This window comes from Cetorhinus maximus, chromosome 17 (genome assembly GCF_964194155.1).
Source record: "Cetorhinus maximus chromosome 17, sCetMax3.hap1.1, whole genome shotgun sequence".
Taxonomy (NCBI): domain Eukaryota; kingdom Metazoa; phylum Chordata; class Chondrichthyes; order Lamniformes; family Cetorhinidae; genus Cetorhinus; species Cetorhinus maximus.
Window position 1 is genome coordinate 7751861 of NC_135895.1, and position 26100 is coordinate 7777960.

A 26100-nucleotide genomic window follows, 5' to 3' on the forward strand; every position below is an offset into this window, starting at 1 on the left:
TCCTAGCTTTTATTTGTTTGTTTAGATACGTGGGGAGCAGCTACTGAACAGAGTCACCAGAGTCAGCTGCTGAACTTTTAATAAAAGAATCAAAGCATTTATTCAATAAGAAAAGATGAATCACAGAATCCTAACGACACAGAAGGAGGCCATTTCACCCATCATGTCTGCACTGTCTCTCCAAATGAGCATTAGACCTAGTGCCATCGCCCTGCCTTTTCCCCGTACCCTTGCACATTGTTTCTATTCAAATAATCATCTAGTGTCCTCTTGAATGCCTCGATTGAGCCTGCCTCCACCACACTTCCAGGCAGTGCTGTATTACAATACTCCTTCACCCACAGCCAAACCTTTTACAGATGCATACAGATTTGTAAGGATAACACAAGTTACAAAAGTCATCTTATACTGTAATGTTCACAGTACGTACACAGTCCATGTACCAACAGGCGACCTGCGGTCAGACACCCCGAAATCTGAGACCAGGTAACAGATGCCACCTCAACCAGATGCTATAGATCACTCCACAACTGCACCCTGCCCCCAGGTGCTTGTTACAACATGAGCCAACCAGTCTCACTGAACACCGTCTTTCACCCGCGGGTTTCCAATCTCCATTCTCCAAGACCACGCCTTGGAATTTTCTCCCAAGCCGATGCTTTCTCTCAGATACTTTCCAGAGGGTTCACTTCCACGGTTTCAAACTCTCCTTCTGATGTTCCTCTCCCCTGGGTCGACACATTCATTCAAGCAATCCTGGACACGCTCTTTCTTACAGGCTTCGCCGTCAACAGTACACCACTGCATCACATGCCTGTAGCAAAGAGTTACAGACCGTCAGTTGTCTCTTTGGACCTTCTTGCCTCCTGAAAGCTGTTCTCGCTTTAACTCTGCTTTCTGCAGCTTTTGTCTCTTTAAATCTGAAGCTTGGAGCCTTTCTGACTGCCCCTCACTCTTAACTTCACTTAAAAGGACCTTTTCCAGGTTCCTGTCTCTCCTTTTGACTAGAAGGTTTACTTTGGACTTTCCCCTCTTCCACTCCCCTGGATTTTTGGGGTTTTTCTTTAGCTTGGAATTGGCTATCTTTCCCCTTTGCTCCAGTATTTCCAGGCAGCAACTTTCAAAAACCAACTGAACTCCACAGCTTCCAAATCAAAACTGCTGTTTTTCTTCTGTGTGTGTGTCTGTGGGAGGGACCTGCCTTTCTGGACCCCTGTTGCTAGGCAACAGTCCAATTCTTCTACCTTTGTTTGTTTATCTTCTCTTTAAGAGCCGTAAAACTCCTCATTAGAAATGCTAGCACCTTTTTAGAGTGAAACAAAAAATCCATTTGACCTTTCTTAACAGACAGACAAAGAAATACAAATCAAACTTAAACTTTAAAACTGAAGCTCATTCCTAACACCCAAAACTACCAATATAACTTACTTAATCTACCTCTATTTCTTAATAGTGGACTCCCAGCTCTGGTTTCCAATGATGCATTTGACTCTTGCTTATGGCCCCTACATCCTTGTGTGATGGGGAGAAACCCATTGACCCTTCTATGGCGCAAAGTCTACTGCTGTGGACCACACAGAAATGTAGCTGTGACAGATTGAGGATGCAGTCGAGGTCCCCATCACTCTAAGGGCATGTTTCATGCTGCCTGAAAGCTTGCAACAAATATTATGATTGGCTCTTCAGCAGGTATTCACTAATTAGTGAATTAAGGATATGGAGGAAATGCAGAGAATTGGTGCTTAAGGAAAACAGTCGGTGTCCTCAGATCTGCTCTGCCCATCAGCCTGTGCTCACTGACCAACATTAACTCCTGGTCCTCAATACACTGATTATAAAATTCTCACTCTTGTCTTCAAATCCTTCCATGGCTTCACCTGTTCCTACCTCTGTAATCACCTCCAGCTCCACAACCCTTTAGGATCTCTGCATCCCTGCAACACTGGCCTCTTACGGACCCAAGATTTTCATCACCCCACCATTGGCGGCCATGCCTTCAGCTGCCAAGGTCCTGAAGCTTTGGAATTTCCTCCCTAAACCTCTCCGCCTCTCTCATCGTATCGTGCCTCACAATAACAATAGCAACTTGCTTATATATATATATATATATATATATATATAGCACCTTTAATGTAATTTAATGTCCCAAGGTGTTTCACAAGAGCGTATTCAAATAAGGATTTGCTACTGAGCCACATAAAAAAATCATACAGACAGATGAATTAGGAGCAGGAATACGCCACTCGGCCCCTCGAGCCTGTTGTGTCACTCAATAAGATCATGGCTTATCTGATTGTAACCTCAACTCCACATTCCCATCTACCCCTGAAAACCTTTCAACATCTTGCTTATCAAGATTTACTTTGCCTTAAAAAATATCCAAAGGCTCTGCTTCCACCGCCTGTTGCAGAAGCAAGTTCCAAAGACTCACAAAAAGAAAATAAAATTCTCCTAATCTCTGTGTTAAGTGAGCATCCCCTTATTTTTAAACAGTGACCCCTAGTTCTAGATTCTCACACAGGAGGAAACATAATTTTTAAAAATTCATTCACGGGACGTGGGCTTCGCTGTCTGGGCCGGCATTTATTGCCCTTCCTTAGTTACCCTTGAGAAGGTGGTGGTGAGCTGCCTTCTTGAACTGCTGCAGTCCATGTGGTGCAGGTACACCCACAGTGCTGTTTAGAAGGGAGTTCCAGGATTTTGACCCAGCGACAGGCGACAGTGAAGGAACGGCGATATATTTCCAAGTCAGGATGGTGAGTGACTTGGAGGGGAACTTCCAGGTGGTGGCGTACCCATCTATCTGCTGCCCTTGTCCTTCTAGATGGTAGCGGTCATGGGTTTGGAAAGTGCTGTCTAAGGAGCCTTGGTGAGATCCTGCACTGCACCTTGTAGATGGGACACACTGCTGCCAATTTGCTTCAGTGTTGGAGGGAGTGAATGTTTGTGGAGGGAGTGAATGTTTGTGGATGTGGTGCCAATCAAGCGGGCTGCTTTGTCCTGGATGGTGTCAAGCTTCTTGAGTGTTGTGGGAGCTGCACTCATCCAGGCAAGTGGGGAGTATTTCATCACACTCCTGACTTGTGCCTTGTAGATGGTGGACAGGCTTTGGGGAGTCAGGAGGTGAGTTGCTTGCCACAGGATTCCTAGCCTCTGACCTGCTCTTGTAGTCACAGTATTTATATGGCTAGTCCAGTTCAGTTTCTGGTCAATGGTAACCCCCAGGATGTTGATAGTGTGGGATTCAGTGATGGTAATGCCATTGAACATCAGGGGCATTTCCACATCCACCCTGTCAAGAACCCTCAGGATCTTATATGTTTCAAAAAAGTCACCTCTTGTTCTTCTAAACTCCAGGCCTGGCCTGCTCAATCCTTCCTCATAAGACAACCCTCCCATTCCTGGTATTAGTCTAGTAAACCCTCTCTGAACTGCTTCCAATGCATTTACACCCTTTCTTAAATAAAGAGACCAATAGTGTACTCCAATATGATCTCATCAATGCCCTGTATAACTGAAGCATAAGGTCCCTACTTTTGGTTTTGACTCTCCTTGCAATAAATGATAACATTCTATTAGCTTTCCTTATTACTTGCTGCACCTTCATACTAACCTTGAGGTGTCAGCTGTGGCTCAGTTCATAGCACCCTCGCCTTTGAATCAGAGGGTTGTGGGTTCATGTCCCACTCCCGGAAACCAAGAACTGTGATTGTACTCGAAAGAGTTGCAATCTGTGACTGTTGATAACTCGAAAGAGTTTCATACTAACCTTTTTGTGATTCATGCACTAGGACACCTAGATCCCTCTGCATCTCAGAGCTCTGCATTTCTCTCCATTTAGATTATATGCTTTTTTTATTCTCCCTTCCAAAATGGACAATTTCACATTTTCCCACATTATGCTCTATTTGCCAGATCTTTGCCCACTCACTTAACCTATCTATGTCCCTTTGCAGCGTCCTTGTGTCCTATTCTCAACTTACCTCCTTACCTATCTTTGTATCATCAGTAAATTTAGCAACCAAACCTTTGATACCTTCATCGAATTCATTTATATAAACTGTAAAATGTTGAGACCCCGGCCCTCTGGCACACCACTCATTAGATCTTGCCAGTCAGAAAATGACTCATTTATGCCTACTCTCCTTTTCATGTTAGCTAGCCAACCATCTATCCATGCCCAAATGTTACCCCTGCTACACCATGAGCTTTTATTTTCCACCCTGATGTGGCACCTTATCAAATGCCTTCTGGAACTCTTAGGTTCAGTACATTCACTGGTTCCCCTTTATCCATAGCAGATTTTACTTCTTCAAAGGACTCCAATAAATTGGTTCAGCATGATTTCCCTTTGATAAAACCATGCTGACTCTGCCTGATTACCTTGAATTTTGTAAATGCCCTACTATAATGGGTAGAATATTACGCTCGGTGTGCGGGTGTGTGCCCGACACACCTGAACGTTAAACGACAGGCGATAATGTCAGGCATGCGTCCCGACGTCATCGTGTAGTCTTGCGATATTTTGCCGATAATTAAAAGGCCATTAACAATCTAATTAAATTCAAACCTAATGGTTGGCGGGCAGGTGAAAAGGCCAAGCGGCCTTTACATTTTTTTAGGAAACCTCATCCACGAGCGAGATAAGCTTTCCGAAAGCAAATAAACATTAAATAAAAACTTTATTTTTTAAATTAAAAATATGTCCCAGCACATGTGACAGAAGCCCATGAGGGGACATTTTTTATTAAATTTTTATTTCCTTCATTATTTTTTTTTACACAGAGCGTCAATCCCCCCTGAAGCAGCCCCGTGCCTCAGGGAGATTGAAGTGCTCTTTCTCGCGCACGTGCGACCTGCGCACTAGGCCCGCTCACCCTTCTCCTCCCGCCCACACAGGCAGTGCTTAGCGCTGCCACTCGCGATCCACGCTTGGTGGGCCTTAATTGGCCCGCCCGCATGAAATTGCGGTGCAGAGCCGATCGCGGGCGGCGGTCAGCTTCCCCCCCGCCAAGGGCAAAATCCTGCCCGATGTCTTTAATAATACCTTCTAACATTTTCCCTAAGACAGATGTTAACCTAACTCGCCTGTAGTTTCCTGCTTCCTGTTTCCCTCCCTTTTTGAAGAAAGGGTTTAGATTTGTTATTTTCCAATTCAGTGGACTCTTCCCTGTATCTAGGGAATTTTTGGAAAATTGAAACCAATGCATTAACTATCTCACTAGCCTCTTTTATTAAGACCCAAGGGTGAAGCCCATCAGGATCTGGAGACTTGTCAGCCCACAGCTCCAACAGTTTGCTCAGTACCACTTCTCTGTTGATTGTAATTTTCTTGTGTTCCTCCCTCCCTTCCATTTCCTGATTTACAGGTGACCAAAAGTTTGGTCATTGAGCTAGGTTTTAAGGAGCAGGTTTTATGACACAACAGTTGGTAAAGGCTGAGTTATTTAAAATCCCAGAGGGAAACTTTAAACAACTGTCATGGCCTATATTTTCAATTGGCATGTTTGAGATGAAGCTCTGAATTCAGATGTGAAACCACCAAGTCTTAAGTGTTTTTTTTAATGTAAATTAGATTAAACATGTATTAATTTAACAACAAATTTAAACACATACACATGTCTACAAATTACTACCATAATAACTTGTAGACAAATCCCCAAATTAATCACTCCCAGATAATCTTCCCCAAGGCAGCTACAACCCATAGGCCAGAATCTTCGGGTCAGCGTGTAGGGGTGGACCCTGCTCACTGATGGCTAAAATGATGTGTGGAGATGTCGGGTGTGCGTCTCGACGTCATCATGCGTCATTCCAATTTTCAGTTCAGTGGGCACGTACCGGAGTTGGCTGTGCACCCACCAAACTGTCAAAGGCCTATTAAGGCCATTTAAATATCAATTAAAATAATTAACAGAGCTGCCCCTCTAACCTTAAGGTTGGCAGGGGGCAGGTGAAGAGCCCAGGCAGCCTTCACATTTATCATGAAACCTCATCCACGGGCGGGATGAGGTTTCATGAAGTGTTTATAAATTGAATAAAAGATTTTATTAAAGTTCATTGACATGTCCCAGCTCATGTGACACTGTCACATGAGGGGACATGTCTTAAATTTTTCTTTTCTTTATTTTTGATAATGAAACTAATCTCCCTGAGGCAGCTCCGTGCCTCAGGGAGATTTCTGCGCTCTATCACACGCATGTGAATCTCATTCCCACACAATCCCCACCCTGATGGGGAGGAAGTTCTCCCCATAGACTTTAAACAGATACCAGGCAAAGCACATTTTATCTTATGAATTCAAAATGAGGTCCCTTTCAATTTGGTTCTTATGTACAGCTGTAGGCTTAAAGTCGGCACACCTCTGACCACACACACAAAACTCTTCTGTATATATACCTAGCCTTCCCATTGAATCTAAATCTTCATTGTATCACCAGGCCTTTTGAACTCCATCTCTTCTAACAATAAAACCCTTTTCATAGTACCAATTTTATTAGTAATATAAACATATTGCTTAGTGTCTCCTAACTAGGTGCAAGACTTCACCCCCAATTCTTTGAATGGTTTATTCAACAAAATGCAAATATCCTCTTTACCTTACTGTTTAACATCTCAAAACTAATATTCATCAAAACACCCAGACTAGCTGGTTTAATCCAATTAAGACACACACACTTGCACCCACAGACACAGACCCTGCTACAAGTCCAATTTAAAATAATTTCCAATAACACTATATATATTAATATCTTCATGACATCCCCCTCCCTATCGAAAAATGAACCATCATAATTCTAAAAGACGGCTTCATTTTTTAATAAGCCATCTCACACCATCTCCTATACTTATTAGACTATCATGCATTAACATTATAAAATATATACTCTAGTCCTTGGTATCAACAGAAATCACTCCGTTTCAGTGTCCAGGTTTTTCAAAATGTCCAATTTTCCCTTTAAGTTTAAAACTCTCGATAATGCATCTGCAACAGATTCTCTCTACCAGCAACATGTGTAATCTGTAGATTAAATGGTTGTAATAATAGACTCCACCTGAAAAGCCTTGCATTTTTGTCTCGAAATTTGTCCAAAAACTTCAAAGGATTGTGGTCTGTATAAACACTTGTTTCTGATGAATTGTTGGCAACATACATTTCAAAATTCTGCAACGTTAACACCAAGCCCAAGGGCTCTTTTTCAACTGTTGAATATCTTCTCTCTTGTATATTCAGCTTCCGTGAAAAATACCCTATCAGATTTTCATTCCCAATGTCATCATCTTGTAACAGTACAGCTCCAGTGCCTATATCGCTTGCGACAACGGCCAACTTGAATTGCTTGGCATAACTGGACCCTGCCAAAACTGGTGTTGTGGTTAAAACAGTTTTCAAACTATCGAATGAATTCTGACACTCCGGTATCCATTGAAGCTTCTTGTTCTTTTTTAATAGTTTAGTCAGTGGAGAAACCATACCGCTAAAATTTTCCGGCAAAACCCACTCATGCCCAGAAATCGCAAAACTTTTCGTTTTGTTGTAGGCACTGGGAAATCTATGATAGCCTTGATGTTCGCATCTCTCGGAGCCACCTGACCATGCCCAATGGTATGTCCTTGATACATAACTTGCGCTTTTGCAAATTCACTTTCAGCCAACTTCATCACCAAATTAGCTTATTGTGATCGAGAAAATAATCCTTCCAGATGCTGTAAATGCTCCACTACGTAGGATTGAAGAGCATCCATATAAACAGCACAATTGCTTAGAACTGCAATTACTTTGTTTGTCAGTCTTTGAAATGTCGTAGGTGCATCCTTCATACCAAAGGCATAACTTTAAACTGATATGGTCTACCTGGCGTTAGAAAAGCTGATATCTCCTTTGCTCTCTCCAACAATGGTAACGGCCAATATCCTTTTCATAAGTCAATTTCTGTGATAAATTTCGATGTCCCACTTTCTTAATTCAATCTCCCAACCGTGGTATAGGATATGAATCCACTTTTGTCACCGCATTCATCTTTCGATAGTCCACACACAGTTTTTGTGTTTCATCCAGTTTCGGTACCAGTGCAATAGACGAACTCCAGTTACTGCAACTAGACTCAATATCATTTTGAAGCATGAAATCAATTTCTTTTTGTACTTGTGATAACTTTGCCAGATTTAATCTATGAGGATGTTGCCTTATTGAAGATGGAACCTGTACAGAGACATCATGTATAGTTAAATGTGTCTTTCTCAATTTATTCCCACAAATAGTTTTATGCGACTGCAATAGCTTTTCCAAATCACTTTGACACTTGCTTGGAAAGTAACTCAATATTACATTTAAATTTTCAAGCACCCTCTCATTATCCAATTTGATTAGAGGAAAGTCAATTTCAGAGTCCTGCACTTCTACTTCTTTCTCATCGCCCACCATCACTAATACCTATTTTATTCTTCATCCCTGCCAAAGTACTTTTTAAGCATATTTACATGACACACCCTCTGCTTCTTTCTTCTATCTGGAGTATTTATTAAATAATTTACTTCACTCAATTTCTTTTCAGTTCTGTAAGGCCCACTAAACCTTGCATTTAATGGATCACCTAGTACTAGTAACAAAACTAGTACTTTCCAGAAACAAAACTGCAAGTTTTAGCTTTCTTATCTGCCTTCACTTTCATCACTTACTGTGATGTCTTTAAATGTTCCTTCGGCAACTCACACGCTCTGTTAAATCTTTCCCTGAAATTTGATACATAATCCAAGAAAACAGTTTCTGAATTTTGACCCACCAATTTTTCATGAATTAATTTCAGTGGTCCCCTTACCTCATTACTATAAACTAGTTCAAAAGGGTTAAAACCAGTCAATGCATTAGGAGCATCTCTAATAGCAAATAACAAAAATGGAATTCCTGTATCCCCATCCTGTGGATAACCCTGACAGTAATTTGATGCCATCTTTCCAAAGCTCCTTGTGACTCTGGATGATAAGCTATTGACTTAAACTGTTTTATCCCCAAACTGTTCATTACTTCCTTAAGCAGCGGTGACATGAAGTTTGACCCCTGATCTGATTGTATTTCCTGAGGTAAACCATATCTTGTAAAAAAATTAATTAACTCCTCCACAATCTTCTTAGGTGTAATATTTCTTAAAGGTATCACTTCAGGAAACCTGGTAGTCACATCCATTATTGTTAGGAATTACTGATTTCCACTTTTAGTCTTAGGGAGGGGTCCTATACAATCAATCATGGCTCTAGTAAAAGGTTCTTCAAATGGCTGGTATTGGGATTAAAGGGACCAGTTTAATCAGTGCTTGTGTTTTCCCTATTACTTGACATGTATGACAGGTTCTACAGAATTTGACTACATCCCTGTGCATTCCTGGCCAAAAAAACCTTTGTATCTTTTCCTGTGTTTTCCTAATTCCTAAAGGTCCCCCCATTGGGATTTCATGAGCAATCCTCAAAATGTCATTTCTATACCCTATGGGGATAACAGTCTGATGCACCTCCCTCCAGCTTTCATTTGCTGCAACATGATATAGCCTCCATTTTCCCATCAAAATATCTCCCTTAAGGTAATAACATACTGGAATACATTTACTCCTGTTTCTGAATAAGCTTTCTGATGTAACTGCTTTAATTGCAAATCATTTTTCTATAACTCCACTAACCTCCTTGAGTTAAACACTTCGGTTGAATTGTCCTGTAGTCTTTCCTCTTGAACAATGTTATCAAACACAGTGCCAGCAAATTGGATTTTGACACCTTCTTCTTGCCTTTGAACTCCCTGCCCTTTTTGTTTTTCTTGTTTCAACCTGTGTGCCTGTGACCTCATTATCACACAATCTGGAAACAATCCAGGATGCGCCTTCCATAACACCGCTGTTGAAAACACTTCTACAGGTTGCTCAACTACCCTAGGCATCACCCACATTTGTAGTCCAGCTATATCATTACCCAGAATAAATTGAACCCCTGCAATGGGCAATTTTTCCACCACTCCAACAGTAACTTTACCTGTCTGCCATTTGCTCACTAAATTTATCTTCCACAACGGAATAGATTTAGCATCTCCATGAACCCCACTTGTTATCACCGTCTCCTGCAGTACTCCCTCTGAACAACAAATATCACTATCCCACGACATTAAAGATTGACTAGCCTCTGTGTCTCTGAAAATTTTAACATCTTCACCTCCTTCACCTTGTACACATGGAAAGACTTTCCCTTCACACACAAAGTATTTAAACATTTCTGCAACCTGCTCCTCAGAATTCTGTTGGGTAAATTGTGAACATATTCTCACTTCTTTATCTTTACCCATTCTCCCTGTTTTACCTGTACATAAAGCACTGGTTTTTCCTGTGCCTTAACCTCAGAACCCACAGTATTTTTACTTCCAGAACTTTTCTGTACCCCAATAATGCCAACAGATTTTCCCAGTAATTTCCAACACACTGGCTTTGTGTGCCTCACTTTATTACAATGAAAACACCGCAATTTTCGTATGTCACTCCTACCCTTAGCATCTTCCTTTTTATTCAGAGAAAAAACTTCCTGGGAATTCCTAGCCACTCCTCTTCCCTGAATACCTACCTACCTTTCTCCTTCCCACTTTCTGTCCTTTTCTGATTTGAAAGGGTGACGAGAAAAGGTTTAGCTCTATGAACTAACTCATAATCATTAGCTATCTCTGCTGCTTGTCTTGCAATCTGAACCCTCTGTTCCTCCACATGAGCTCTCACTGCTGAAGGGATTGACACTTTAAATTCTTCCTAAAGAATTATTTCTCTAAGAGGTGCAAATGTTTTCTCTATTTTTAATGCCCGCATCCACCATTCAAAATTACTTTGTTTTACTTTCTCAAACTCAATGTAAGTTTGTCCAGGCTGTTTTTTCATATTCCTAAACTTCTGCCTGTATGCTTCAGGGACCAACTCAAAATAGCCTTTTTCACCACATTATAATTCACCAGTACCTCTTCAGACAGCGAAACATATACTTCATGCACTCTACCCAGCAGCTTAGACTGTAATAATAATGTCCAGTACTCCTGTGGCCATTTCATCTGTTCAGCCACCTTCCCAAATGAAATAAAGAATGCTTCAACATCTTTTCCTCAAACTTTGGAAGAGCGTGTACAAAGTTAAACATCTACCCACTGGGCTTTAGGTAAAGGATTTTTCATCATCAGAACTCTCCTCGGAATCCAAGATCTCTTTTTTAACTTCTAACCTTTTAAGCAGGCATTCTCTTTCTCTCTTGTCTGAAATTCCAGTTCCAGCTTCCTTTCTTTTTCCTGCCTTTCTGCTTTCTCCCTTTTAAATGTCATTTCTCTTTCCTTTGCTTCTAATTCAAGTTTGTTCAGTTCCTTTGCTTGTTCAAATTCAAGCTTCTCCACTTCAAACTGAAGTCTCACTACCTCCAGCTGTGACTCACTAGTGTCAGGTATCGCTTCCAGCTGTAGATGCTGTGTTATACTTTTAGTTGTATCTGATTTCCTAGCCTCCACAGGTAACCGCAATTTTAACTTATCTGCCAAACCTGTTAATGTACTCTTGGTTATTTTTTCGAGCTCAATCAGAGTTATATCTTCTACTCCCAGACAAGTCTTAGCAATTGCCAAAGCCATCTTGCAGTCTCACCACTTCTTAAAAAAAAACCTCACCAACTCCTGAATTCAAAGTGTTTCTCGTACTCGTAACCTTAAGATTCACCAATTCCAAACCAATCAAGGAATTACAAATATTATCCCACCAAGAGCACCCAGTTGTTGTGACACAGCAGTTGGTAAAGGCTGAGTTATTTAAAATCCCAGAGGGAAACTTTAAACAACTGTCATGACCTGTATTTTCAATTGGTATGTTTGAGATGCAGCCCTGAATTCAGGAATAAAACTATCAAGCCTCCAGAGGATTTTTATACATAAAACTACTACCATAATAACTTTTAAACAAATCCCCAAATTAATCTCTCCCAGGTAATCTTCCCCAAGGCAATAACAACCCATAGACTTTAAACAGACACCAGGCAAAGCACATTTTATTTTATGAATTCAAAATGAAGTTCCTTTCAATTTGGTTCTTTTGCACAGTTGTGGGCTTACAGGTGACATGCCTCTGGCTACACACACAAAATTCTTCTCTGTATATATCTAGCCTTCCCTTTGAATGTAAATTCTCATTGTATCACCAGGCCCTTTGAACTCCACCTCTTCTAACAATAAGATCCTTTCATAGTACCAATTTTATTAGCAATATAAACATATTGCTTGCCGTCTCCTAGCTAGGTGTAAAATTTCACCCCCAGCCTTTGAATGGTTTATTCAACAAAATGCAAATTTCCTCTTTATCTTACTGTTTAACATCTCAAAACTAATATACATCAAAGCACCCAGACTAGCTGCCTTAATCCAATGAAGACACACACACTCACACCCTAGACATTCACAGACACAGGCCCTACTACAAGTCCAGTTTAAAATAATTTCCAATAACATTACATACATTATAATTAATATCTTCATGGCAGCATCTTAGAGGTGAAGCAGAGAAGAAGAAAGATGGAGAAGTTTAGGTTGGGAATTCCACCCGGGCAGGTCAAAGGCGTATCAGTAGGGGAGCATGTTAGAGATAGTGATCATAACTCAGTCAGATTTAGAATAGTTATGGAAAAGTATAAGCTTGGGCTGGGAATTAAAGTTCTAAACTGGAGAAAGGCTAATTTTACTAAGGTGAGATACAATTTGGCCCAAGTGGACTGGGAGCAGCTACTTGCAGATAAAACTGTGTCAGAGCAGTGGGAGGCATTCAAGGAGGAAATAGCGAGAGTACAGGGCAAATATGTTCCCCTAAAGGCAAAGGGCGGGGGTGTGGGGAACCAAGTCTGGAGAACCCTGGATGTCAAGGGACATAAAGGTTAGGATTAAGAAAAAAAGTGAAACTTATGGCAAATACTGAGGGCTCAATAAGGCAGAGGCCCCAGAGAAGTATAAAAAGCGCAGGGGGGATCTTATAAAGAATATTAGGAAAGCTAAGAGAGTGCATGAGAAAGCATTGATGGGTAGAATAAAGGAAAACCCAAAGGAGTTTTAAAAAAAAATATAAAGAGCAAGAGAATAACTAGGGAAAGAATAGGGCCAATTAGGGACCATAGAGGTAATCTGTGTGTGGAGCCGGAAGATGTGGGTACAGTCCTCAATTAATACTTTGCGTCAGTCTTCACAATGGTAAAGGACAGCACAGGTATAGACATCAGGGTGGAGGACGGTGAAATATTAGGGAAAATTAACATAGAGAGAGAGATGAGGTACCAGCAGGTTTAGTGGCCTTAAAAGTGGATAGATCTACAGGCCTGGATGGGATGTATCCCAGGCTGTTAAGGGAGGCAAGGGAAGAGATATCAGGGACCCTGGCAGTAATTTTCAAATACTCTGTGGTCACAGGTGATGTGCCAGAAGACTGGAAGACTGCTAGCTGCCATTATTAAAAAAGGGAGGAAGGGAAAGACCAGGAAATTACAGGCCAGTCAGTCTAACCTCGGCGGTGGGGAAGTGACTAGAAAGAACTCTGAAGGAGAGACATGGATTAATCAGGGATATTCAGCATGGATTTGTTAAGGGAAGGTCAGGTTTGACAAATTTTATTGAATCTTTTGAGCAGGTAACCAGGGTAATGCATTCCATGTGGTCTGCATGGACTTTAGCAAGGCTTTTGATAAGGTCCCTCATGGCAGACTGGTCAAGAAATTAAGAGCCCATGGGATCCAAGGCAAAGTGGCACATTGGATCCAAAATTGGCTGAGAGGCAGGAAGCAGAGGGTGATGGTAGAGGGATGTTTCTGTGACTGGAAGTCTGTTTCCAGTGGGGTTCCACAGGGCTCGGTGCTGAGGCCCTTGCTGTTTGTGGTGTACATAAATGATTTGGACTTAAATGTAGGGGGTATGATCAAGAAGTTTGCGGATGACATGAAAATTGGTAGGGTGATAAATAGTGAGGAGGATAGCCGTAAACTGCAGGAGGATATCAATGGACTGGTCAGGTAGGCAGAGCAGTGGCGAATGGAATTCAACCCAGAAAAGTGTGAGGTAATGCACTTGGGGAGGGCTAACAAGGCAAGGGAGTACACTATGAATGGTAGCACTCTGGAAAGTACTGAAGATTAGAGGGACCTTGGTGTGCATGTCCACAGATCCCTAAAGGCAGCAGGGCAGGTAGATAAGGTGGTTAAGAAGGCAGATGGGATACTTGCCTTTATTAGCCGAGGCGTAGAATACAAGAGCAGGGAGGTTATGCTGGAACTGTATAAGATGCTGGTTAGACCACAACTGGAATACTGTGTGCAGTTCTGGTCACCACATTATAGGAAGGATGTGATTGCACTGGAGGGGGTGCAGGGTGCAGAGGAGATTTACCAGGATGCTGCCTGGGCTGAAGGGTTTGAGCTACAAGGGAAGACTGGATAGGCTGGGGTTATTTTCCTTGGAACAGTGAAGGTTGAGAGGGGACTTGATAGAGGTGTATAAGATTATGAGGGGCATAGATAAGGTGGATAGGAAGGCACTTTTTCCATTAGTAGAGGGGCCAATAACCAGGGGGCATAGATTTAAGGTTGGAGGTAGAAGGCTAAGAGGGGAGCCATGGAGAAATTCTTTCACCCAGAGGGTGTTGGGAGTCTGGAACTCACTGTCTGAAGGGTGGTTGAGTCAGAAACTTTCATAACATTTAAGAAATATTTAGATATTCACTTGCGTTGCTATGGTCTCCAGGGCTATGGGCCAGGTGATGGAGGATGGGATCAGTGTAGTCAGATCTTTGTTGACTAGTGTGGACACGATGGGCCGAATGGTCTCCTTCTGTGCTGTAGACGTCTATGAGATTGGGGTCTTGGCAGTGTAGTGGAGCATTTAAAACCGATTCACAAGTGAGCAGAATTGGAGGTGCGTAGAGATCAAGGGGATTGTAGAGCTGAAGGAGGCACAAGATGATGAGGGATGAAGTCACCAAGGGTTTGGACACAAGGATGACAATTTTAAAATTGAGGTGTTGCCAGCTAACCCGGGAGCCAATGTAGGCCAGCGAGCACAGGGGCAATGGGCAGAGCAACCTTGAGGGGCCTATAGCCTTCTCAATGTCTGAATGTGCAACATGGCCATGAAGAAATGCAGCATAATTATCTGCTGGTGACTCTTGTAACTGAAGTCGCCTGGCCCCCTTGTGGACGAGGTACTTCCACTCCTGTATTCCATTGATTTTTCATGAGATTATCATGGAGGTGGGGTGTCTAATGCATTTGTGTGGCAGCCCCTGCATCCTCAAAAGTCTAAAAGCAGCAAGCCACTCCAGACAGCCCTGGCTCAGTGGGTAGCAGTTCTGCCTCTGTGGCAGAAGGTTGCAGGTTCAAGACCCACCCTAGAGGCTGACGTTGTACACCCCGCTGGCAGCTTTGAAGGCGGCTACGAACATGTGAAGGAGGAGCAGGGGTAGGCCATTCGGCCCCTCGAGCCTGCTCCGCCATTCAATGAGATCATGGCTGATCTATTTGTGTTTGGAGTTCCACATTCCCATCTACCCCTTGATAAGCTTTGATTTCTTTACCTGACAAGAATCTATCTTCCTCTGCCTTAAAAATATTCAATGACCCTGCCTCAGCTGCCTTCTGAGGCAGAGAGCTCCAAAGTCGCACAACCCTCTGAGAGAAAAAAATTCTCCTCATCTCTGTCCTAAAAGAGCGACGCCTAATTTTAAACCAGTGGCCCCTGGTTCTGGACTCACCCACGAGAGGAAACATCCTTTCCATGCCTTGTTACAAATCCAGCGCACGGTCTGCCTGCCTCTTGCCCCCACTGCAATCTTTCCAGCAGCTTAATTTAAATTTGTGTGGCGAGCGGTAGGTGCATTAGAGATTGCTGGTTGGTTGTGGACCACTGGAATCTCAGAACATGTGGATCAGCCTTGGTTAATTGCTGGGTGGGTGGGAGTGAGGAGGGTGATGTAGTCGGTGGGAGAAGTGAACAAAAAAGGCTGTGGGGCTGTCTCGTAAGCCGCTAGTTGTTAAAAGACAGTGCATGGACAGCACAAAAATCCACCAGTATTCCCCTATAATATACATTCAGAGTCCTGTCATAGCACCATAATTTGTAATTGTAAAGAAAAAAATTTGCATTTGTATAGCATTTTCCACGACCTTAAGATATGCCAAAAAACGTAACTAGTAGAATGGATGTAACTAGTAGACTAGATAAGGGAGAGCCAATGGATGTGGTGTATTTGGATTTCAAGAAGGCTTTTGATAAGGTCCCACATAAGAGGCTAGTGGGAAAAATTAAAGCACATGGGATTGGGGGTAATATACTAACATGGATTGAGAATTGGTTGACAGGCCAGAAACAGAGAGTGGGAATAAATGGGTCTTTTTCCGGGTGGCAGGCGGTGACTAGTGGTGTACCGCAGGGATCAGTGCTTGGGCCCCAGCGATTCACGATATATATAAATGACTTCGATGAGGAAACCAAATGCAATATTTCCAAGTTTGCTGATGACACAAAACTGGGCAGGGTTGTCAGTTGTGAGGAGGATTCAAGGAGGCTTCAGGGCAATTTAGACAAGTTGTGTGTGTGGGAAAACACATGACAGATGCAGTATAACGTGGATACATGTGAAGTTATACACTTCGATGTGAAAAACCGAAAGGCAGAGCATTATTTAAATGGTGATATATTGGGAAATGTGGATGTACAAAGGGACCTGGGTGTCCTTGTACACCAGTCGATGAAAGTAAATAGGCAGGTGCGGCAAGCAATTAGGAAGGCAAATGGTATGTTGGCCTTCATTGCAAGAGGATTTGAGTTCAGAAGTAGGAATGTCTTACTGCAGTTATACAGAGCCTTGGTGAGACCACACCTGGAGTATTGCGTGCAGTTTTGGTCTTCCTACCTAAGAAAGGATATACTTGCCATAGAGGGAGTGCAGTGAAGGTTCACTGGGCTGATACCGGGGATGGCAGGACTGTCGTATGAGGAGAGATTGGTTCAACTGGGCCTGTATTCACTAGAGTTAGAAGAATGAGAGGGGATCTGATGTATAAAATTCTAACAGGGCTAGACAGACTAGATGCAAGGAGGATGTTTCCCCTGGTTGGGGAGTCTAGAACCAGGGGCCACAGTCTCAGGATACGAGGCAGGCCATTTAGGACTGAGATGAGGAAAGATTTCTTCACTCAGAGGGTGGTGAACCTGTGGAATTCTCTACCACAGAAGGCTGTGGGGGACAGGTCACTGAGTATATTCAAGAAAGAAATTGATAATTTTTTGGATATTAGGGGCATCAGTGTGAGAGAAAGCGGGAATATGGCTTTGAGCTAGAGGATCAGCCATGATCATATTGAATGGTGGAGCAGTTTCGAAGGGCCGAATGGCCTACTCTTGCTTCTACTTTCTATGTTTCTAAATCTTTACAAGTAATGAATCAGTATTGAAGCATACTAAATGTCGTATTGTAGGAAACGCCACAGCCAATTTGCATACAGCAAGCCCTCACAAACAACTAAGTGATAATGACCAGATAATCGGTCTTAGTGATGTTGGTTGAGGGATAAATATTGTCCAGGACACTGTGTGAGGGGTGGTGGGGGGTGGGGTAGGGGCGGGGGATGGAATAACTCCACTGTTCTTCTTTGAAATAATGACATGAAATCTTTTACCTGAGAGGGCAGTCAGACAGGGCCTCAGTTTAACGTCTCCAACAGTGCAGCACTCCCTCAGCGCTACACCAGGAGTTTCAGCCTAGATGTTGCACTCAGGTCTCTGGAGTGGGACTTGAACCCAAAACCTTGGGACTCGGAGGCGAGATGGTTATGGGTACTCGGTACTTGGCCTGAATGGGAGGATTGCTGCAGCGACAGTGAATGCAGAGTAAGGTGGGGTGAAATTGAGGTGGTAAATCTATCACACCCAGTTCCTGCTGGACAGAATGCACCTTCAAAATTCAGCCATGAATGCTATCCTGTCTGGATGGGGATGCTGCACTAGGATAGTCCTGTAGAGCCAGCAGTCAGGGGAGATGGTGGCGTCACAGGACTAGTAATCCAGAGGCCCAGGTTAATACTCTGGGGACATGGGTTCAAATCCCACCATGGTGGCTGGTGGAGTTTGAATTCAATTAATAAATCTGGAATATAAAGCTAGTCTCAGTGATGGTGACCATGAAACCATTGGTCAATTGTTGTAAAAACTCATCTGGTTCACTAATGCCCTTTAGGGAAGGAAATCTGACATGCTGACCCGGTTTGGCCTACATGTGACTCCACCCCCCCCTCCCCCCCAGCAATGTGGTTGACTCTTAACTGCCTTCTGAAATGGCCCAGCAAGCCACTCAGTTCAAGGGCAGTTAGGGATGGGCAACAAATACTGGCCTTGCCAGCGATGCCCACATCCTGTGAAAGAATAAAGCAGTGGAAACAATGCATGCCGTGCCAAACCTCTTAAGAAAACCAACAGCAAAAAGTTTGTTTCCTGGGCAGGTCGAATGGTTTCTTCCGAGCAACTTATTGGAAGGTTAAGTGTGTCTTCAGTGGTTTGATTTGTCAAACAGACTTCTCACCTTTCGATTAACTGAGCCACCCAGAGCACAGTCCTTGGGAGGCGCCTGGCGAACACGGGATGAGTTTCATGAAGGGTTACACAGAAAGTGGTACCACTAAACGGACAGTGAACAAAGCTTGTCCTGTCGCATCTAAATGAATTTGATGTAACCCCTCCTCCTCCCTCCTCCTGCCCCAACACACACACACACACGCACACAAACAACTCAACTGATTCTGGAGGAATATGATTAAAACGCATGGGTACATTCCCATTTTAAAAAGGCTAATTTTTCAGGCATATGAGGCACCCATCTGAGTTGGGATCCTATTGCAGCAATAGGATAATGGTCGCCTTGGCAGCTACTACCATGTCCCAGGACCAAAGTGACCTTTCCAGGTAAGTTTAAAAGTTTCCTGTGTGGGGCAAGAGGGGACGGGAGTGCTGCTTCCTGTACTCCCATCCCTGCCTCGCAAACAGCTGATGGCCATGAATAGCTGTCCCCCAAATTTACCTCAGGCCTTGAAGTTAGGCCTCTGGGCTGCCATCCATTCTGCAGGGGCTGGTCAGGCCGCAGCCTACTCAACCAGGCCCAGTCGTTCAAATTGGGCTGATGGCGAGAGCTGGCCTGATGGGCCTGGGTGTCTGAGAGCCAGGCGGCTTTCCCAGCCAGGAGTTAAAATTAAGACCCCTTGAGTCTGCTGGGGAAAAGTCTGGATAAGTCCACGGGCCATGCTACCAGAAGTCATGGAAGCAAGTGAGGCAGGAAGGACACAACGGAACAATGTAAATGAAGAGAATGTTGCCAAGATAAACTGTCAAAAGCTATTTTACACTTTTTATTTTCTATTGACATTCATTTTCAGGGAGGAAACAATCGGAGCCTCCAACCAAAAGCACAAAACCGCCACCTTCAGTATTGCCAACCACATCTTTGCCAATCAGACGCTCTGTATCCTGCCCTCGGTCAATCTCTACCTCGGCGACACATTCCCATTCCCACGTACCAGAGCCCCGATCCACTTCTGCCAAACCCATGGGGCCCTCGTCCAGACTTCATTCTGACGCACGGTCGCAATCTCTGAATCGTGTTACGAGCACGCAGCGGATGCCACATGCTACCAGCCTGGGCGCCATCCATTCAGCACCGGTAAGCACCAATGCTATCACTAAGAGGCTGAATTAGTCACCGTACTGATGGCCTGCACTTCATTTTCTCTTCTGTCTTGTTGAACTGGCCTCAACATGTTTTATCTGCAGACTGTGAAAAACTCCACAACAGGACCATTGCGTCCCATTTCTGGCCACCACACTTTAGGAAGGACGTGAGGCTTCCTTGAGGGGGTGCGGAGGAGATTTAGCAGAATGGTTCCGGGGAGGAGGGATTTTAGCGACAAGGTTAGGTTGGAGAAGCTGGGATTGTTCTCCTTGGAGCAAAGGAGGCTGAGGGGAGACCCGACAGAGGTGTACAAGATCATGACAGGCTTGATAAGAGTGACAAAGATAAACTGTTCCCATTAGCTGATTGTACAAGGACCGGGGAACATAGATTTAAGATTTGGGCAACAGATGCAGGGGAATGTGAAGAAGGGCTTTTTTTACACGGTGAGAGGTAATGACCTGGAACTTGCCGCCCACGAGGGTGGTGTAAGCGGAACGAATGGTATCAAAAAGAAATTGGATGGGCACTTGAGCTAAATAAACTTGCAGGGCCACAGGGATAGGGCAGGGGGACTGGGCTGATCAGATTTCTCGATAGGGCCAGCACAGACTTGATGGACTGAATGGCCTCCTGTGCCTTAATGACCCTGTGACCCTATGTTTTGTTTTAAAATGGGTTTCCCGCATTGCCTGTAAGTTACTGTTGACGATTTTACATGACAATATCTCGATGTAAAAATTCTCATCCTGGAATTCAAGGCCCTTTTTGGCCTCACCCCTTTCCTATCTCTGTAACCTCCTCTAGCCCGACAACCCATCAAGATATCTGTGCACCTCCAATTCTGGTCTCTTGAGCATCCCTGATTTCCATCGCTCCACAATTGATGGTCTTCGGTTGCACAGGCCCTTAGCCATGGAATTCCCCCTAAACCTCTCCATTTCTCAATCTCTCTCTCACTGTCTCTCCTCCTTAAAGCTGTGCCTTAAAATCCATCTTGTCAACCCAAGTTCCTGCCCTACTGTCTCCCAGTGTAGCTCAATGTCAAAGTTTGGTTGACAATTGCAGCTGTGAAGTGCTTTGGAATGATTTAACACTTTAGAGATGCTATATAAATGCAGGTTGGGATTGATAATCAGCCTCTTCTAGAAGAATGCTTCTGATTAAAAGAAGAAAAACATTTATCTCTTTCAAAACAGAATAGGATATCCTCTTGGAAAGGAACAGTAAATTGTAGAGACCATAGATTTAAAATAATTGGAAAAAGAAGTAGAGAAACGTTTCTATACATTGGGTTGCTAGGATCTGGAATGCACAAGCTAAAATTATAGTGGAATCAAATTCTTTAGGAACTTTGGCACAATGGGCTGAATGGCCTCCATCTGTGCTGTCGAATCTTATGATGCTATGAGTAAAATAGCGCTTCCATAGGGCTGACACAGGTACGATGGGTTGAATGGTCTAATTCTGTGCTCTATTATGATTTATCTATTTATCTATCTACCTATCTGTTCTATCCATCCCATTCTGCTGCTGGTGGTAGGAATTTGAGCTGAAACATATTGTGGCAGGAATACATGGGTAGATCTGTCACGTCACCATGTTAAGTGGCCATGTTGGAGGTGGGTTTTTAAAATTATTCTTTCACGGGATGTGGGCGTCGCTGGCTAGGCCAGCATTTATTGCCCATCCCTAATTGCCCCTGAGAAGGTGGTGGTGAGCTGCCTTCTTGATCCGCTGCAGTCCATGTGGTGTAGGTACACCCATCGTGCTGCTAGGGAGGGAGTTCCAGGATTTTAACCCAGCGACAGTGAAGGAACGGCGATATATTTCCAAGTCAGGGTGGTGAGTGGCTTGGAGGAGAACTTGCAGGTGGTGGTGTTCCCATCTATCTGCTGCCTGTGTCCTTCTAGATGGCAGTGGTTGTGGGTTTGGAAGGTGCTGTCGAAGGAGCCTTGCTGAGTTGTTGCAGTGCATCTTGTAGATTTTATGCACTGCTGTCACTGTGCATTGGGATTGGAGGGAGTGAATGGTTAAGGTGGTGGATGGGGTGCCAATCAAGTGGACTGATTTGTCCTGCATGGTGTTGAGCTTCTTGAGTGTTGTTGGAGCTTCACTGGCAGTGGGGCATTGTTGATTCAGTCTGGGAGTTGAGCTCACTACGCCTTTCTAATACACGAGTGGAACCCTTGTGAGATGAGAGCTGGTGTGAGTTTCACTTAGGACTTTTGAAAGACCCCAAACCTTTGGAAAGGAAAGGTGATTGCTTCTAGTTAACCCTTGGGTCGGGGCTCAGTGGACTGAGGTTCTGCTCTTTAGTGGAATGGCCCAGTGGAATTTCTGTGTCTGCATTCCTTCCTGTGTAGGCAGGAAAGTGGATTGAGTCCACAATCTGATCAGCCATGATCTTATCAAATGGCGGAGAAGTTCGAGGGGCTGAATGGCCTACTCCTGCCCCTAATTCTTGTGTTCTTGTGCGTCACCTGAGTTGTGTTAATATCTCTACAATCTCAGTTGCTTTCTCAATAGATATTAACAGAATTTGACATCAGTGTGCCAACCAATGCGCTAAATCACAGCACACCATAGGATTTGAACCCCTAAGCCACAATGAGAGAATGGCTCTCTGTGTCTTTGTTAACTGTTGTGGCCTCAAATTAGAAATTGTCCTAATCCTGACTATTTTGTTTCCCATCTAGCGCGTCTCCATTCTAAATTTTAGGACCAAGGAACAAGAGGACGAATTGACCAAAGAAATTCTGGTGGCCCTCAACGAGATGAGAATCAAATTCCCGGGGAAATCGAACGAGGAAGCTGAGGTTCTGCTGGATGAAGTGAGTGTTCAGTGGATGGTGGGGCAGATCGACAACTGCCATTGTGGGGTGATCTCGTGTTCACATTCACTGTCAATCAATGTTGAATTTAAAAAAAAAGAGCTTTATAATTGCTGAAAAGAGAGACATGTTGCCGAAACCCAAAGCAAAATGTCCACGGTTAGATGCGATTCTGCGATTGGGCAGCACTTACTGAACAATCCCAAGTACGCTAAATCTACACTAATAACTAATTTAAAATAATCAGTAACGTGGCTCATTTATACTTACTAGAGGCAACAAACAATCATACACAGGAACTCGTTCTTTGAAAATAAAGGAATATGTTCACACCTTGCGCCTTTTTTGAATTACCTGGGAGCTTGGTGAGCCTATAGCTCCCCATTGCTTTTCCCATGCGAACCCCTTGTTGTGAACATTTGAAATTTGGCATTCTTGAGTTTGTCCTGATGAGTGCAAGGTGAAAAGTTTCAGCAAAACGTCTCTTTTTACAGCGATACTCAAAAAAAAAACTTTATTTGTAAATCTGAACCCAGGGAGAAATTGAGCAAATGGCTAAAAGCTGCTGTTTCTTCGGGGCTTCCACTGATTTTCTGCCAAAAAAAACTACATCTCATCCTGGCCCGGCAGAAATTTGATGCGCCTGTCTTTAAATGTCCCAGTTATCGTGGTCTGGATTCAACCTCTTGCCTAATTGATGAGGATTGAGGATCAGGAGTGATTCCAGTCAGTAAGAGGGCTCAATGGATTGACTTAACAACTGATAAGCTTCCAGTAAAGCTGGATGGTTAGGGTTTGGTACAGAGAAGATAATGTCAGCATGGCAATGAAAGTGCCTTTGGTGATGAGTTTCTCCTGAATGACGCCAGTGTTCATCTGGCATTGCCTCAAAAATGTCACCAAAATTGCCAAATACGACATGGTGAAAGATTAGAAAAGTTCACCCCTTATAAAGAAAGAGAGAGGAAAACCTGTGTAGAATTTTTTTTTTCATTCTTTCACTGGATATGGGAGTTGCTGGCTAGGCCAAAATTTATTGCCCATCCCTAGTTGCCCTTGAGGAGGTATGTTGAGCAGACTGGCCAGCATCTGAAGAGAGAGGAGATGAGTCAAAATCCTATGTAAAGGGGGATCTCATAGAAAGCTATAAAATTCTAACAGGGCTAGACAGGGTAGATGCAGGAAGGATGTTCCTGATGGTGGGGGAGCCCAGAACCAGGGGTCACAGTCTGAGGATATGGAGTAGACCACTTAGGACTGAGATGAGGAGAAATTTCTTCACCCAGAGAGTGGTGAGCCTGTGGAATTCGTTACCACAGAAAGTAGTTGAGACCAAAACATTGTATGTTTTCAAGGAGGAGTTAGATAGAGCTCTTGAGGCAAAAGGGATCAAAGGGTATGGGGAGAAAGCGGGAGCAGGCTATTGAGTTGGATGATCAGCCATGATCATAATGAATGGCGGAGCAGGCTCGAAGGCCGAATGGCCTACTCCTGCTCCTAGTTTCTATGTTTCTATGTAAAGAACAGCTTCCACCATTCCCCCCGACCCCACCGCCCCCCCACAGCCGCTCAGACCTGCGTTCTGATGAGGCATCTACGACTCACCCTGTCTCACCCATCCTTTCTCTGAAATACTGCTAGGCGTACTCCAAATCCTGTAGTCCCCTTCAGAAGGAACCTTAGTAATAGGAGTATGGCACATTATACAAGAGAGCGCCAGGATTGGAAACTGCTAGAAATCGGATCTGCAATTGCTCCTACGTACAACCTCCACCCAAAAATAAATCAACATCAAGCAGGATTTTTAAAAATAAAGGGTTAAACTAAAGGGTTGACTAGTATTTTTGTATGGAGACGATGGGATTAATCCCATGCTCCCAGTAACGGGCCACATTCACGGGGAGCACAGGCCAAAGAGTTTGCGTAAAAATGGGATCCATTTTACATTTCTGGGTGGTGTGACGAAGGCTGAATGGAAACGGAGGTGTCTGGTTGCTCCTGCCCCCATGTCTCTGCGTGCCCCATCTAGCATCGGATGGCCGATTAGCACCCATCCGGCAGGAATGAGGCAAATTGCAGGAGCAAATGGGGGCTCCGCGCCCAATCGGCACGGTAGACCGGGAGGTCAAGCGGCAGAGGAATAGGAAGTCAGTCACGGCTAGGATTGTGAAGGCCCACTGCTCTCAGAATCAGTGTTTATCTTTTAGTGAAAGCGCAAAAAAGATTTTTAAGAATGTAATTTAAAAAAATAACATGCAGACGCTGACACCGCCCCCAGCAGAATCTGCTGCTTCATCCAACCATGGTCCCAGTGGTAGACCATTTCTCCTGCCCTTGTGTCACCTTGTTACAGCTGACATAAAAGCCTCCCAAACTTTTTCACGTCCGATGCCCGAGAAATGCAATGGGTGACGAAACATTGTGGACGATTTGGTTGTTAACAAGCTTAGCTTGTCAACTAGTGTTTTCAACATGGCGGGTGGGGTGTCCATTTCCATGCCTGTTCGCCATTCCAAATGTGGGAGACCCCCGACATCATCACGCCCTGTTTTATGTCTGTGTGGGGCGAAGGGAGGGGGCCCCAATTCGCAGAAGTAAAATCTTGTTGTAGCCTGGTCTACTACCTGCAATACCAGCCCCCTTGAACTCACTTTCCCTGTTGGAGACCGGCAATTAACTCTTACAAGAAAAACCTGGACACTTCAGCTCTCAATAATGCACAGAAAGGGCTAGAATTGCAGTAATACCTTTCTCCCTGGAGTTTAGAATGAAAAAGGATCTCATTGCAACACGAAATCCTTAGGGGGCTTGACAGGTTGGATGCTGAGAGGCTGGAGGGAGCCTCTTCCCTGGTTGGAGAAATCAGAACCAGAGGTCAAAGTCTCATGGCAGAGAGTGAGCCATTTAGAATCATAGAATCATAGAAAGTTTATGGCACAGAAAGAGGCCACTTAGCCCGTCGTTTCTGCACCGGTTGACAAATGAGTCACCCAGCTTAATCCCACTTTCCGGCCCTGCAGGTTATGAAACGTGAGGTGCATATCTGGACATCTTTGAAATGAGCTGAGGGTTTCTGGATCTACTACCCCTTCAGACAGTGAGATCCAGACCCCCACCACCTTTTGGGTGAAAAAACATTTCTTTACCTCACAAGACCATAAGATGTAAGAGCAGAAGTAGGCCATTCGGCCCATCGAGTCTGCTCCGCCATTCAATGAGATCATGGCTGACTTGATAATCCTCAACTCCACTTTCCTGCCTTTTCCCCATAACCCTTGATTCCCTTACTGATTAAAAATCTGTCTATCTCAGCCTTGAATACACCTAACGACCCAGCCTCTACAACCCTCTGCGTTAAAGAAATCCACAGATTGACTACCCTCTGAGAGAAGAAATTCCTCCTCATTTTTGTTTTAAAGGTGCGACCCCTTACTCTGAGATTATGCCCACTGGTCCTAGACTCGCCCACAAGGGGAAACAACCTCTCAGCATCTACCCTGTCAAGCCCCTAAGAATCTTATATGTTT

At 43.9% G+C, this 26100-nt stretch overlaps 1 protein-coding gene across 1 annotated transcript in view; it reads left to right on the forward strand.

Moving 5' to 3' along the window:
- The window catches only part of ttll7 (tubulin tyrosine ligase-like family, member 7), a 272951-nt gene that overhangs the window by 195163 nt on the left and 51688 nt on the right, over positions 1 to 26100 (forward strand). The window contains exons 17-18 of the mRNA XM_078560682.1: positions 19447 to 19730; positions 22439 to 22573. Coding sequence (XP_078416808.1) covers positions 19447 to 19730; positions 22439 to 22573 — 419 coding nt within the window. The remainder of the gene's footprint in view (positions 1 to 19446; positions 19731 to 22438; positions 22574 to 26100) is intronic.